This window comes from Bremia lactucae (genome assembly GCF_004359215.1).
Source record: "Bremia lactucae strain SF5 chromosome Unknown BlacSF5_NotPlaced_17_SHOA01000003.1_2250557bp, whole genome shotgun sequence".
NCBI lineage: Eukaryota > Oomycota > Peronosporomycetes > Peronosporales > Peronosporaceae > Bremia > Bremia lactucae.
In genome coordinates, this window is record NW_027152029.1 from 340,393 (window position 1) to 355,212 (window position 14,820).

General features: G+C 44.4%; 2 protein-coding genes across 2 annotated transcripts; one reads left to right on the forward strand and one right to left on the reverse strand.

The window, feature by feature from the left end:
• Positions 1 to 588: 588 nt before the first annotated feature.
• Positions 589 to 3,953, forward strand: CCR75_008294 (uncharacterized protein; the record flags this gene model as incomplete). The annotated part of the gene is made up of 7 exons (XM_067966348.1): positions 589 to 608; positions 649 to 729; positions 800 to 844; positions 922 to 984; positions 1,047 to 2,186; positions 2,254 to 3,421; positions 3,494 to 3,953. 5 exons carry the CDS (start codon positions 589 to 591, stop codon positions 1,960 to 1,962), a joined length of 1,125 nt encoding a protein of 374 aa, XP_067822288.1. The 3' UTR covers positions 1,963 to 2,186; positions 2,254 to 3,421; positions 3,494 to 3,953.
• Positions 2,265 to 3,904, reverse strand: CCR75_008295 (uncharacterized protein; the record flags this gene model as incomplete). Its single annotated transcript, XM_067966349.1, has 2 exons — positions 2,265 to 3,432; positions 3,504 to 3,904. 2 exons carry the CDS (start codon positions 3,902 to 3,904, stop codon positions 2,265 to 2,267), a joined length of 1,569 nt encoding a protein of 522 aa, XP_067822289.1.
• Positions 3,954 to 14,820: the final 10,867 nt, after the last annotated feature.

Consider the following 14,820-nt stretch of genomic DNA (forward strand, 5'->3'; position numbering starts at 1 on the left):
AAGTGTCGTCACGGGAGCGGTAATCCGGCTCCTCGTGCGCACTTACTTAGTAGATAGTAGTTTTCAGACTAATTTGTATTTAATCACATTAGACATAAATACCTATTTTACCAATCAAAATGTCATCTCTGTAGATAACACTAATATGTATTGCGAGCGTATCTTTCTAGGTACCTCGCGTAACGGATGACGCTAGGCGTCATCCCTCCTAATGTGAATGCACCTATGTGCACTACATACACATGTGTTGGTCATGTGAACCACACCCGAGTGCTGGTCTAATTACTTTATTTAAGTAATTGACCACCCCCTTAAGTACACCAAGTGCACTTAACGGGGACTGTGTAACATTAGGGCAACTTTAGCCCGTTACAGAATAGGCTAAGGAAAAATCAAATCTATTGACAGATAAATACTACTTTGGAAAGCTCATTCGGCAATACTCGTGTCAGAAGTGATTAAGCCTTTGATCGAGGAATGCTGGTAATACTGTTGGTCTTTGTGTCATACACACAGACGCATTGTTGAAGTCACTCTTTCGAGGTGAATTAATGTAATTGCTTCTGCCATTTCGAAAAAATAGCCAGAATGGAAAGCAGTCGGCGCATGTACGGGTTCCATTTGACCTTGATTTTTTCAACAATGAAGCTTACAATTGCTTTACACCAGCGCACTCAAGCAAAAGACGATTGCGGGCAGGAATGACATTCAAGTTGTCTGTAGCACGTGGTACGTGACCGCTGGCATTGTTTGAATTATGACGTGAACATAAATTGATTAATTTGACGATTGTGTACAGTACATTTTTAAATGCCCCCAGTGTCTCTTCTTGTGGAATGTGCAAGTATGGAAGCATCTGAAGATGAAGGTTTGACCCCACAGACCGATAAATCTGTTTTGTTTTGAATTTGTGACTCGCAGGGCAGAACTGAAGCCTCCAATGCACGATGTGCAGGCAGATGGAAGTTGGAAATGTGGTAAATGGTAAGTTAAAAAAATTATTTGGATTCATGCTGCAAAATATAACCAGTTGTGATGGAGTATAGCGGAACACTGAACCGGCATGCGTCCAAGTGCTCACACTGCCACCTTGTCTTCTACTCGCTTGTGACGACAACTGCACCGGCGGAAATTTTTTGTTCGCGGTGTGGCTTCTTAAATGATGGTGACAATCTCTCGTGTGTGCAATGTGACAATACAATTCGATCCACTTTGGACAAGATCAGCACGGACTTAAAAGACAGTACTAACTTTTTGGCTCGAGATATGGGCGTTAACATCCATGTAAAGTGTCCTGGATGTTTCATAGTGTGCTACGTGCCCCCTGCTACCGCTTGCTTGCGGTGTGGAGCATGTCACACGTACTTTGCGTCGCCATCGGTTGGAGAAGTGACAAATTTTCACATGAGTCGGCTTGCGTCGTCCATTTCGAGCTCATTTTTGGGATTTTTTGGTAAAAAACGCGGCGAACAAAAAGAATCAAATGCGACCAAGCGTTGTCCAGATGAGGCACAAGAAGCACCATTGGGAAAATTAATTGCAACAGGTCAAGGTGTCGTGAGTTTGCCTCGTGATTCCCTAAATAGTAGTGACGCGATGGAATTATCCACGGGTTCACAGCTTCTTAATTCTAGCGAGATGTCTGATGAAGAAAAAGAGGACAGAGCTGACTCTTCTCATATAGATGAGCGCCCTGCAGAGCCAAAGACTCCTTTGACGGCGGAAAGCGTTAATTTTGTCTCTTTGACTCAACAGGCTTTAGCTCGTGAAGATCACGCGTCGTTTCTTCATACAGATCCCTTGCAAACACGAGAAAAGAACCGAAATATTGCGTCGTTTAACTCGTCAAACGGCTTTCAAAAATCGCTACCGATGCTTGCCCGACAAATACCCATGCAGACAGCTCTTCCATTACCTCGACAAGAATTGATAGAAGTTGAGGGAGACATTCTGGAGCTTTAGCATGTGGCGACGACGGAGACACAAATCGTTTTATAGCGGGATACAAAACCTAAAGCTTCAAAACTAGAATTTGATTAGGACTCGGAAGTCCAACGCGGACACTTTTTAATTTAATTTTAAACCAAGAAGTGCACTCGTATGCGTAGTCTTCGGTGTCATTGCTACGCAGCGGTCATGTAGCTCTGTCGGGAGAGCACAGGGCCGTCCAGGGTTCGAGCCCTAAGGTCTGCTTGATTTTGCTTCATGAGTACTAGACGGCACGATACTGATTATATTTATAATGTTTAAAAGTGTATAACGAGTCACCATCGTCGGGCTTCAAAATTGTTATTGCTTCGTTCCTCAGGCATCGAGTCCCAGCGGGTGCGGCGTCCTGGGCGCGGCAGGGGTACTTGATATTGGTCTCTTGAAGAATATCGATTGACCTGCGACGAGAAGGACATTTGCTCCCTATCTACGCCAGTGTACGGGTTTGAGTGCCCACTATTTCGTAAAGGCGAAAAACGAGAGGCGTCATGCCACTGCCCGTTTTGAGACTCCATTACGTGCGAATGATTAATTTTAAGTCGCTTCGTAGTCGAAGGAGAATCTGCACCGAATTGACTAGTCGAATTGTTGTAGCGGCCATTTTGCCCATTGTATCGATATTGATTATTGTATCGATCATCCACACCAGAGGCACTGTTGTGGCGGCGAAGCTCGTCGTGAGAATTTCTGCGATAGCTGAGATGGCCGTTCCCACCAATAGTTTTTCTGGTAGGTGATGTTGCATCACTTGGTAAATAGTGCTCGTCGGCTGTGTGGTAGCTAGAGTATAAGGGATCCGAAGTGGAGGCAGCTATAGATGCTTGTCTCGCACGAAAGTCGGCGCGCTGTTCTTCCAACTGCTTAAGTTCCAGCGCCTCCGCTTCACAAGCAATACCGTATAGCTTCTCGAGTGCTAGCTCCTGCTGAATCGCATCCACTTCCGTTGTCACATCGGAGGGATATGAGAACAAGTCTTTAGCGTTGAGCCCTCGCAGCTTCTTTATAAGAGCTTCCCGCTTCGCTGCCTGGTCCGTCAGATTAATACGATACTGCTCGACATGTCCACGACTGTTATCTAGATCAAGATCGTATACCTGCTGGTCCATCTTGCTCCAGGCAATGCCTCCCGCAGCCGGAAAAGCTTCATGCCTTTGTCCAGTCATAGTAACATCTTTTTCCTCTTCCACATTCTGCTCTTCACACGCATGATGAAAAACACTAATGCTAGACTCTAACTGGAACATCCTGTCACTGAGCATATCGGCACTTATTGTCGCATTAACCAAATCCTGAAGATGTGTGGCCAGCTGTGTGGTTACACTTGATTCCACCACCTCTGGCATATCCTCTAGCACGTGCTCTACTGTCCGATCACTAGTCATTTCCTGCAAAACTTTAGCTTTCCTCTCTTCGAGTTCTTCATCGGTCTCAGGGACCTCCACTCTGCACAAGAAAGACACGTACCCATGAGCAATCTCCAATTTATCTAGTATGCATTTACAAGGGTTACGTACACGGGAGATTTACCGGCGCACACGTTCTCCAGCATGGCCAGCAGAGGCGGCGTCACAACTCCACGCTCCTTCCAGATGCCGACGACCTTAATGGCGCAACGCTTCACCTTTTCCTCTCCATCTCGCATTATGAGATGGAATATATCGACAAGGTTATGCTCAAATGCTGCAGCAATATGGCGCCCAAATTTGCGCACGCCGACCTGCATAGCATCATTGGCCACGTAGAGATAGACAATCTGATGCTCAGTCTCTCCCTCACGGATAAGACCACTCCATATCGTAACTATCTCTGCTATATGCTGACGATGAGTAAGCATCCACTGCGACACCCTTTGGATGCTCTGCGTAGTCACCTTCGCCTGCCGTAGCAAACGCTCGAGCTTTTCCGGCGAGTACATTGTAATATTTTCTTGACAACCACCCGCCACGAAATTATACGAGTTTTAGAAAATCCTTAAATTACAGCGGTGCATCGATTTCAGATGAGATAATGTTTTTTTAAACGAAGTGTACGCTGAAGTGCTAGGAAGCGAGAGAGTGCGCAGACGACCCCAAAAAGTTCATTAAATAGTCCCATGCAAATAGAGATTAAACTTGACGTTCTGTGACGTCAGGACCATTTTTGAGGGAAATTTGTCGGTCGATGATTACGCTTCTTTTCGTCGAAAATCACGAGTGGGTAGAAAAAAATCATGGAGATGATGTGTTGACTTGATGATATTTTACCCATGGCCATCGCAGAAACACATACTCATTGATCCAGGAGAAAGGTGAGTTAGAAGTAGCACTTCGAAGGATCTCGAGCTCTCTTTTTAGCGATATCTACGATATTTGGTGTATTTAGGTTGTGCGCACTTCACTTGTAAGGCTATCTACTCTTGAATCTATTAGTCTCACTTTTATCTTAACCTTTAAAGCTTTTGCCTATACTGGAAGCATTATTGTTGCATTTTCTTTAAGAAATAAACCTCTTAGGTGGCATGTCAGGCGCCGTGTATTGACAAGATGTACACACAGTTGTCGCTAAGTGTGACGGGGTGCCCCGTTACATAAATATGATTTCCTAATAAAATTATTTTCTTTATTAATTTTGACTTAATAATTCCAATATTACCAAATTTGGTAATATTGACGCAATAAGAAACTAGCTCTTTTGATTCGTTGATTTAAGTTTTAAATAACCCCGCCATACATACTTTGTTTTTAATGTAGTAAAGTCAGTAGTAGATAGAAGATCGTTACGTAGGAACTGAATATATAATTACAGCTTTACTTTTTCCGATTCTAAAGCCTCAGAATTAACCTTTGGTAGCTAAGAGTACGTAGCTACCTCTGCATGCAACGGGATGTATCATTACATGAAATTAACACTTAAAGGCTGTTAATTAATACATAATCCAAAAGGTAGATAATATTTGGAGAACATTACTTCATATAGTAATGCTCAGAAATCTTATTCATAAATAGATATAGGCCATTATATCTATTTATCCCGCAGACTTATAAGCTGTAAACGTAAACAAAGAGAGAGAGACAGATAAGATTTCAATTGCATGTTTAGTATTAGTTTTTAATTAAGTTAGCATTACAGAAAGAAGAGAAACTTACTTATATTAATACAGTGTTTCATTTAACCCTCTTTAAGGTAGTTGTCTTAAAGAGAAGTCTTCCTCTGCACGTACTAGTGTACGTGAAGTGACGTAAGGCACCACTCGCAACTGAAGCAGTGCGAAGTGGACTTGTTTTGAAGCAGTACAAGTCGTACTGCCCCGTTACACTGCACGTCGTGTATGTAAAGTAACCGAGCCACCCCACCTCCACTGTAATAAGTGTAGGTTGACAAGCACATCTACACATGTGGCATCCATTGATTAGATATAAGACTTCATATATAATTCGATTTAATATAAATCAGTCTTAAAACTACTTCCTAGTGAACAAGTGCGCATGTGAAGCTGGACTACCGCTTCCGTGGCGACACTTGTACTAAGTTACTTAGTTCGTCGGGTGAGGTCGCTTAGGCGCCCACAAACTAGCTCACTGCACGTGAGAGAAGACGATCAAACCGCTTCTACTATGCTTGAAGGTATGTGCTTAAGTAGAGCGTGACTCGCCTACATCGTCTGTGAAAGTAAAGTTATATAGAATGTAAGTGTCTTGGAGCATGAAAACGTATCTTTCTGGCGCTTGATGCTCAATGATGAACGTCAATAATTCTGTCACACCTGAAGAAGTGTCCTGAGAGTTTGCGTGCGACGAAACGTATTGTGATATTTTGTAAGGTTCGAACCTCACAATCACGACAACGTGCCGAAGAATTCGTTTCTGGCAACTGGCTCTTTAGAAATTCACGTTCTCAATTCCAAGGGCCACTCGAACAATATACACGCCAATCATATTCATCGCCATCGTCACTTTTATCATCACCGCGGCTGCAACGAGATGACGGTTGGCTAGCGATACTGCTAAGGGTGATGGCGCTATATTGCCCATCCAAAATTCACAAATTGCTCCTAACATTGAGACGCCCAACGTTGCAAAAGCAAACTTCCTTTACCTAAAGGAGGCAACTGTATCGTCGTCTGCGCTAGCTAGCGCAGCGACCATTTATGAGAGCACTGTCCATTGAGGTGCAGCTGCTTCTCTGTTGGGTGAAACCTCGACATCTTTCGTTTCGACTATCATACACAATAAGGTCTGACGCAGAAGAGCCTGAGCGTAAAGCTCCACCGGCGGCGCATGAACGCGTCCAGTCGGTGTCACAAGCCAGTCGTATTGAACGCGGCTATGCGACTGGTGATATACCACCGATGCCACCTCCATCCGAATGGCCTTATTTGGATATAACTAGTGCGTCGCTCCTAAAGCGCGCTACTATAGACGCACATAGTTAAAATGGCATCTGTACTTCATGGAAGGCTCAGAGGGAACCACTTGACTCTTTTCCCCGATCCAGGTCGTGTTGCATTCGAGTGAATCAACCGATCATTACGAAGCGGAACTCCTGCGCCGCTTTCAGCCACATTTCGATGTGGCAAACAACGGTCGCAGCGACTTAACTTCACTCGCTTGCGTATGAGAGAAATCATAAGTGGTGCTTTACCCCCTATTTCTTCTCATCACGCTGCTCCTTCTAGCTCATTTGGAACTAGCGGAGCGACAACTGGTGCTTCTTCTCATAGGCCCGATAAGTCGGAACGCAGGGCTTCGACCGATTCCCGAGAGTCCAAACTTTCGGGTATCCTCTCAACTGGATGAGGATTTGAAGCTTCTGCTGCACAGAGCGGTGGGCAATTAAGAACGAAGCATTAATTCCCAGCAGCATCCATCAGTGCTAACGGCGCCCGCCATATCGCGGTGGGAGAAATCATTCGGCTAAATGTATTCACCTTCCCCGTCTCCCTCACCCGACCGACGCTCGACGCATAGTCGGCGTGACCTTTGGTCTCCTTAGACGGATGCGGGTATGTGATCTCTTCTGAATCAACAAACCATTTCGGACGACCCACGTAAAAGACGGAGTGCGACTTCATATACGGCTGGGTTGTGAGCCTATAATTAAGGTCTCTAACTTTCTCGACTACCGTAAACGGCCCGATGAGAAGCGCCAACAACTTCGTAGTACCTCCAGATAAAACAGAAACTGCATTTCTAGGCAGGGTAGCAGTACTTAATAGTTTTTGTCTCCCAAGCATACACGCAAAACCTTCCAAACAAGCTGCGTACACACACCCAGTATTCTACGTTGACTTGCTTAAGCCATATGGGAACCCTTTCCAGGTGGACCGAAATTTCGACGGAATGTATTTTTTTAAATTAAATCTTTTCTTAACTTGGTAATATTAGAATTATTTTTGACTTTTTCGATTTTTATTTTTTTTATTAAAAAGCATTTGATGCTCTGATGCACGAGGTGCAACTTCTTGGCGAAGGCTTGCTCAGGTTGAGGGCCCTTTTGAGGCGGTCCCTAACCGTTTTTCAATGCTGGAACGTCAGCACCTCGTTTAGAGGGTCAGCTGGACATTGGGGTGCGGATGCAGCAGTCTGCAGCGGCCGTCTTTTTCGGCGCAAGCGCTCTAAGCGCTGCTGGATGCTCGAGGGAACCTTTAGTTTCACGAGGAGAAACTTTTAAAGCGACGTCGTCGTAAGGGCCAATACCAGTATCTGATGAAGTGGCTTGGGTATTCCTCTTCTGAAAACTCATGGAAGTTTGAGGTACCTCTTCGGCAAGATTGCTTGTACGCCGTTGACGTTTTTGAGCGCCAGCTCTGGGTCAACTTGCGTCAAACGACGCTTCTCACCACTAGAAGTGGGATTAGGTGGATCTATAGCCTCAGTGCGGCTTCGATCCATGGTTGCATGATCAACCGAAGCACTGTAATATCGGCTAGACCTTTCTTCGTTTTGTGGCATAGATGCCGAAGGCAGCCTTTGGCCTTAAGCTTGGCGAAATCGAAGCGAAGCTTTCGTTACAAACAAACACCAGCCACATCCACAGATTCTCTGATATTCCAAACATTGCGGAGGCGGCGGGCCCGATGCCCAGCTCTCAAATGAGACTTCGTTTTCACGTCTTGTTCTGTTTGGAAACAAAACAATCGGAATTCCCTCATTTATGTCACCGAATCTCCAAGTGCTTGATCACGTAAACGCGCCAGATACTGACCCCGCGTCATGACTTTTGGCGTAAGGCATCGCTCATGAAGAGCGTCGCGAGGAGCGATCTCCTCCGGCGTCCTCGCCGTGGCACCGGAGGTCCAGATGGCCAAGCTGTGACCCGCGATTTTTTTGAGACGCTCTTCCGCACTAAGCGGAGTGAATCTATATTTGCTTTGAGCTTTTGGAAGCAGCGATCCTTTAAAGAAAGCGTAATAGCTCATTGGTCTAGTTTTTTTGCGCCTAAAATGTATCGAGGCTTAAGAATTTTACGAAGCGGCAAGGGAATTTAGCTTTAGATTAAAGTTCTTTAAAATTCACTTTAAAATTGTGTAAAGACCTATATGGAGAAAGTAGGATCTGAACCTACGTAGAAAATAATTCAACAACTTCTCAGTCTGCCGTCTTGCTTTTCATCGAGCGGATTCGTAATAATGTTGGTGTAACGGGGTGTATCGTTACATGAAATTAACACTTAAAGGTTGTTAAATAATATATTATCTAAAAGGTAGATAATATTTGGAGGATATTACTTTAAATAGTAATATCCTGAATTCTTATCCATAAATAGGTATAGACCATTATGTCTACTTATTCCGCAGACTAGTCAGCTGTAGAAGTAATCAGAGAGAGTTACAAGATAAGATAGATAAGAATTCATTTACATGTTTAGTATTAGTTTATAGTTAAGTCAGCATTTCCAAAGATATATTAAGAGACACTTAACTATATTAATACAGTTTTCATTTTACCCTCTTAAGTTAACTTGTCTTAAGAGACGTCTTCCTCTATACGTACAGTGTACGTCACCTAACGAAAGGCACCACTCACAACTGAAACAGTGTGAAGTGGACTTGTACTGAAATAGTACAAGTCGCAGTGCCCCGTTACAGTTGGACTCAGGGTCCTGTGTCCTGCTCGATGCAGTTGCGAACAAATTTGGGGCCCGCCGACGTTTATCTGGAGGAGAAGGCGTGTGAGAGCGACGCTATTGTTCCTCATCATCTGATGGAGTGTGACTTTTTTTTCAAAGTCCACCATTCCCTCATCGTCGAGGAAGGTGCTAAGAGTAGTGACTCATGCTTAACTGTCATGGGACAAAGGGATACAAAACACAACCAAACGACAAGCTGTTTATGTTCTAACCTCGAAGATGAAATGAAGCGAATGTTGTCACTCGGTGTCAACAGCCTGATGGGGTAGGGTACACATTGGTTGGAGAACCGTTGTTGTAGTACATTAACTTTATATGTAAATACCCTTTTCTCCTTTTCTAAAAAAGTTAATTACTAAAATCCCATTTATTATGGGTAACAAATGTGGTCGCCGCCAGATATAAATCTGGCTACCGAAATCTATTTAAATTAGCTAGGGTAAGGTTTTAGATTTAAATAGTTAAATATTTTTTAGTTCCTTTTTTGATCTTAAATGCGTCTAGTGCCTTTCTAAGGCTTGCGCATTGATCTGTGAGAGACAGAAGCCTTTATAGGTTTATACTCTCGGGCACTAGTTGTCACTCGGTTCTACGAACCCCCGAATCCCTTGAACTATAATTTATTAAGCTTTAATAGGTTGTACGACTCCCTGAGCTATTAAACCTATTAGTTCTATAGAACTAAGAGACGCTTTGTGTAACGGGGCACTGCGACTTGTACTGTTTCAGTACAAGTCCACTTCACACTGCTTCAGATGTGAGTGGTGCCTCTCGTTAAGTAACGTACACTGTACGTATAGAGGAAGACTTCTCTTAAGGCAAGTTAGCTTAAGAGGGTAAAATGAAAACTGTATTAATATAGTTAAGTGTCTTTGTTAATCTATCTTTGTAAATGTTGTCTTAACTATAAACTAATACTAAACATGTAAATGAATTCTTATCTATCTTATCTCGTAACTCTCTTTGATTACTTCTACAGCTGATTAGTCTGCGGAATAAATAGACATAATGGTCTATACCTATTTATGGATAAGAATTCAGGAAATTACTATTTAAAGTAATTTCCTCCAAATATTATCTACCTTTTGGATAATATTAATTAACAATCTTTTATTGTTAATTTCATGTAACGATACACCCCGTTACATCACCCCTCCCTTAAACGACAATCACTCTGAATGTCATTAGGTGGAGTGGTCGCTAAATGACCACTTAATTTTTAAAATGATTTTGATTGGTCAGATCCATCATTTTAAATTCCATCGCATGAAGGAACAATTCATGCGGGGTGAGGATAGTGTTGAACCTTCGGCTGCGGTTCGTGCAGCCGCGGGTGACGCATTGTTATCTCTTGCGGTAGACGTTCCGTCTACCGTAGTGTCTTCCACTCGCACAACACTTGGTGTTGCGAGTGCACGTGGTGATTCACCACGTGAGTACGACCCCTCTTTAGAGGTCGATTATGAGTGCGAGTCGGACGAAATGGCCGACTCGGGGAGGATGGAACAGTCGCCTGATACCCGTCAGGCGGCTGATTATGAGCCTTCGAATGAGAGGGCTCATTCTAATAGACGAGTAAAGAGTCTATTTGGATCCGACGGTGAGGATGATCCCTCATCGCCCGTACCATCTCTCATACGGTCACCTGCACGTATCTCTGTGCAAGGTGACGACGATGCGTAACCCATCGTAAGAAAAGTTTTTGTGGTACCCCTGCTTCAGTGGGTACTACTCAAGGGAGTGAACCAATAAAATGTCTCATCTGATCCATCGGATGAGTCTCGTCATACTGACAGACAAGGCCCTCAACGTCAACAACCAGCTGGGAACAATGCTCCCATGTGTCATGCGAAGGTGGATAACCACTCCAGCGAACCAGACGACTCGTTCGCTGCCCCTTCAAATCACGGGGTTTAGAATACGTTCCACTAAAAAACAGTGACAACCGTGGTAATTCACCAGTGGTTGTGGTGGCGGATTAAAAGTTAGATCCGAACCGTGCGTCGGATCTAGAGTCGAAGATCGACAAACACGACCGCTAGCCTTATTTATTGGGAGGAGGGTTTGAACACGAGCACGGTAAGCGTCAACCATTGGAGTAGACGGTGCAGGTTCACCATATCGAACGGTTGAAAACCGTTCAAAGAGTGCGTTCTCAATGACGGAGTACGAACGGACTTATCACGCTCTTCGCGATGAACCGTCGCTAGATTATCACGGTTCCGAGGACCTTCGGACCCGATATGAAAATCTCCAGATTCAGCATAAGAATGTGGTTCGTGACCACGAGAATCTTGCATGAATTCTTAAAAGAGATGGTCGGATCTGTCCTCGTAAGTAACCGCGTACTAATGGTACGGGCGGAGCCCACAAACGTAAAACGTAGGATGTATTCGCATCCTACGTGGCAATTCTATTGTGTACGCAATGCCTCTGCGATGCAGTACACAGAAAGGCCCAATGAACTTGGGTAGTAGTTTACTGCCACTCACATTAGTGACCAAACGCTTAGGTAAATTTACCGTAGAGAGTAGCACTAGATCATTAATTTTAAATGAAAGAGCGTTTGCTCTTCCATGTTTGTCTGCGTTCCGTTTCTGACGGTCCACTGCGTTAGCAATGAAATCCTGTATGAAACGGATTACTGATTCTCGAGCCAGCAGGAATCTCTCTGCTGACTAATTTGTTTTGACTTTTTCAGTGCGCTTTGTGCGCACTGCCATGAGATTTATCTCATCTTCGATGTCGAAGCAATCGACATCGACCTCATTCGCGTCGTTGTTAACTTCGACGCATGATGAGCATGCGCCAGAAATGGTTTTGCTCGTGCGAGCCCCCCCCCCTTAAACAAGAGGATCCCTCTAATTGGATGGAAATGAGAGGATGGCGTAAGTCATTCACGAAGATGAGTGTTTGCGTTGTTGACGCATGCACCTAATTATTGATGGCGAATTCGACCATCAACTAAAACTCGCATTAATTCGGATACGATTGGACGTAATCTCGAAGTATCTCTTCAAACACGCGATTTACCGTTCTGATTGACCATCCGTTTCTGGGCGATCGGGTATTGACATAGTCAGCCGTGTTCCGATCTCTCGGAACACGGATTGACAGAACTCCATTGTGAATCGATGATCTCAATCCGATACCAATTCACGGGGTAAACCGTGGAGTTTGAAAACCATGTCGATAAGACACGGGCACAACCCGGAGCCGTAATCGACTCCGGTACTGCAGCAAGATGTACCATCTTGCTGAATCTGTCTACAAAAACAAGGATTCCATTGTTTTTGTGATCGTCTTCGGGAAATCCGAAAATGAATTCGATAAATACCGACTGCCAACACTCTGTCGGGAGTGGTAGAGGTTAAAGACGCGCACGGGTAGAAGGTCTGGCGTCACCAGGCGTCACCCGTTGAACCTCGCAAGCACGAACTGATACTGGCGGGGCCAGTAAAAGTCGCGACTTATTGTGAGATAAGTCTTGTCACGTCCACAATGTTCACTTGTTGTTGCATCGTGACCAACTCATACACGATGCGCAAGTGCAAATCATTGTGAGTTGGGACGAAGGCCCGTGGAGTGTCGCCGGTAACGGCTGTGAAATGCAATAAATTATTGCGTGTCGTGTATCAATCGGATGACGATCGTAATGCAATAAATTATTGCGTGTCGTGTATCAATCGGATGACGATCGATACAAAGCCGGTAAATCTTTAAAAGATTTATCGGATGGATTCATTAAATGATCCATCAAACATAGAAGGTCCTTATCTTCTTTATAGGTTTTCTTTATGTCATCAACTAAGGTTGATGACGGAGCACTAGTAGTGAGTGTTGCAACAGTAAGATCACTTTCACTGTTGGGGTGCACAGCTGACTCGAAATCGGGTCGGCGTGATAACGCATCAGCGACGACATTAAGCCGTCCTGGTTTATATTCGACGTAGAAGTTATACTTCGCGAAGAAGGACAGCCACCTCGCCATTCTTTGCGAGAGGTGTGGACTGTTTACGGCCGTGCGTAATGACGCAAGGTCCGTATATACGATGAACGATCTATCTCCGAGGAGATAGACCCTAAATTTAGATAATGCATATTTCATGGCAAAGAACTCCTTGTCATGCACTGGGTAATTGCGTTCAGCTGGTTGTAGCTGACGCGATTGGTAACTGACGACGCGCTCCGCGCCGTCTGTGTCGTATTGCATTATCGCGCAGCCGATTGCGAAATTGCTGGCGTCACAGACCACATGGAATGGTCTGTCTTGATCTGGAATCGCCATATGGGCGAATGCATCAAGCTTTGCTTGATACCTTGAAAGGAGCGCTGACAACCAGCGTTCCATATCCATTTCTTGTATTTTTTTCGAGACGAGAGAGATGAATTGTCATCTCGGCATAATTGCGTGAGTACTTGTGCAAGTACGCCGCTAAACCAAGGAACTTTCTAAGTTCCATGACATCGACTGGAACTGGCCAGTCGGTGATCACCTTTATCATTTCGGGATCAGGGCGCAAGCCGTGTTTGCCTACAATGCACCCAAGAAGTGGTATTTCGATTGCAGCGAATTTCACTTCTTGAAATTTGCTTACAACTTATGCTTTTGCAAAAGTTTAAGAACCTGACTAACGTGAGTTTTATGAACTTCTACGTCCGTCTTTCCATCCATGGACCGGCTATGGACGAATACATCGTCATAACAATCCGGTACAAATTCTCGCACCAGTCACAAAAGAATCGTTACGCATCCGTTATATGTTGCAGGGGCGTTACTAAGCCCCTGCGGCATTACTAGTCATTCCCTGAGCATCCCATTGGGAGTGCTCACTGCTGTGTACGGAATGTCCCGTTCACGCATATGGATTTGATAGAACCCATCCATCAGATCCATAGACGAAAAGATCGTACTCTTAGTATAATGCTGCAACGGTACCGGCTCAACGCCGATACCTATTCAGTTTGTTGAGTGAGTGCACTATCCGCCACCCTCCTGTGGCCTTTTGCACACAAAAGGTCGGAGAGCTATGTGGGGAGGTTGAATCCCTTACATGGCCCGCTTTAATTCGATCGGTTAAGAATTTATCGATCACAAGTACATGTTCACGAGGCAGTGGCTACTGCTTCATGACACAGTACTTTGAGCTTGGTTTGAGCTCGATGTCATGTCGAGTGCCTCTATCCTTAGGCAACTAGCATGAAAATGTTTCAGGGAATACATCCCAAAACTCAATCGAATTCTTGTATTAAGGGTTTGTATTAAGTGACCAGTTTTACGTTTTCCCAAAATATACAACTGGTCACTTAAGACAAACGCTTTATACAACCGCTGACCGAATATCGATAACGTCTTCGTCCTCTGCGACGAGTACGCAGATCTCTCAAGAACTGATCAGGTGTCTCCGAAATTGACTTCGGAGGCGTATACAGATCAAGAGTATAAGCGCCTGCTCTTGATCCGTAAGTAACCAAGACATCAAATGTCTCGATTTTTCATGGGACCCCTTTTTCACAGCCTGCCGAGAGATTTATCCCTCGTGATGCTGAAGTCTAGTCACTTCAGTATTAACTATTGTGAGGAGATTTCTCCTCAAGTACGTGGGGACTTATTCCCTCAACGACTTTTGACTGTGGTTGCGCTATCACAGTCGGGTCCTCTATGGTCGACTCTCTACTCGACCTAGGATCGTCATGATGTCCTTTTTGGGCAATCGATATCTT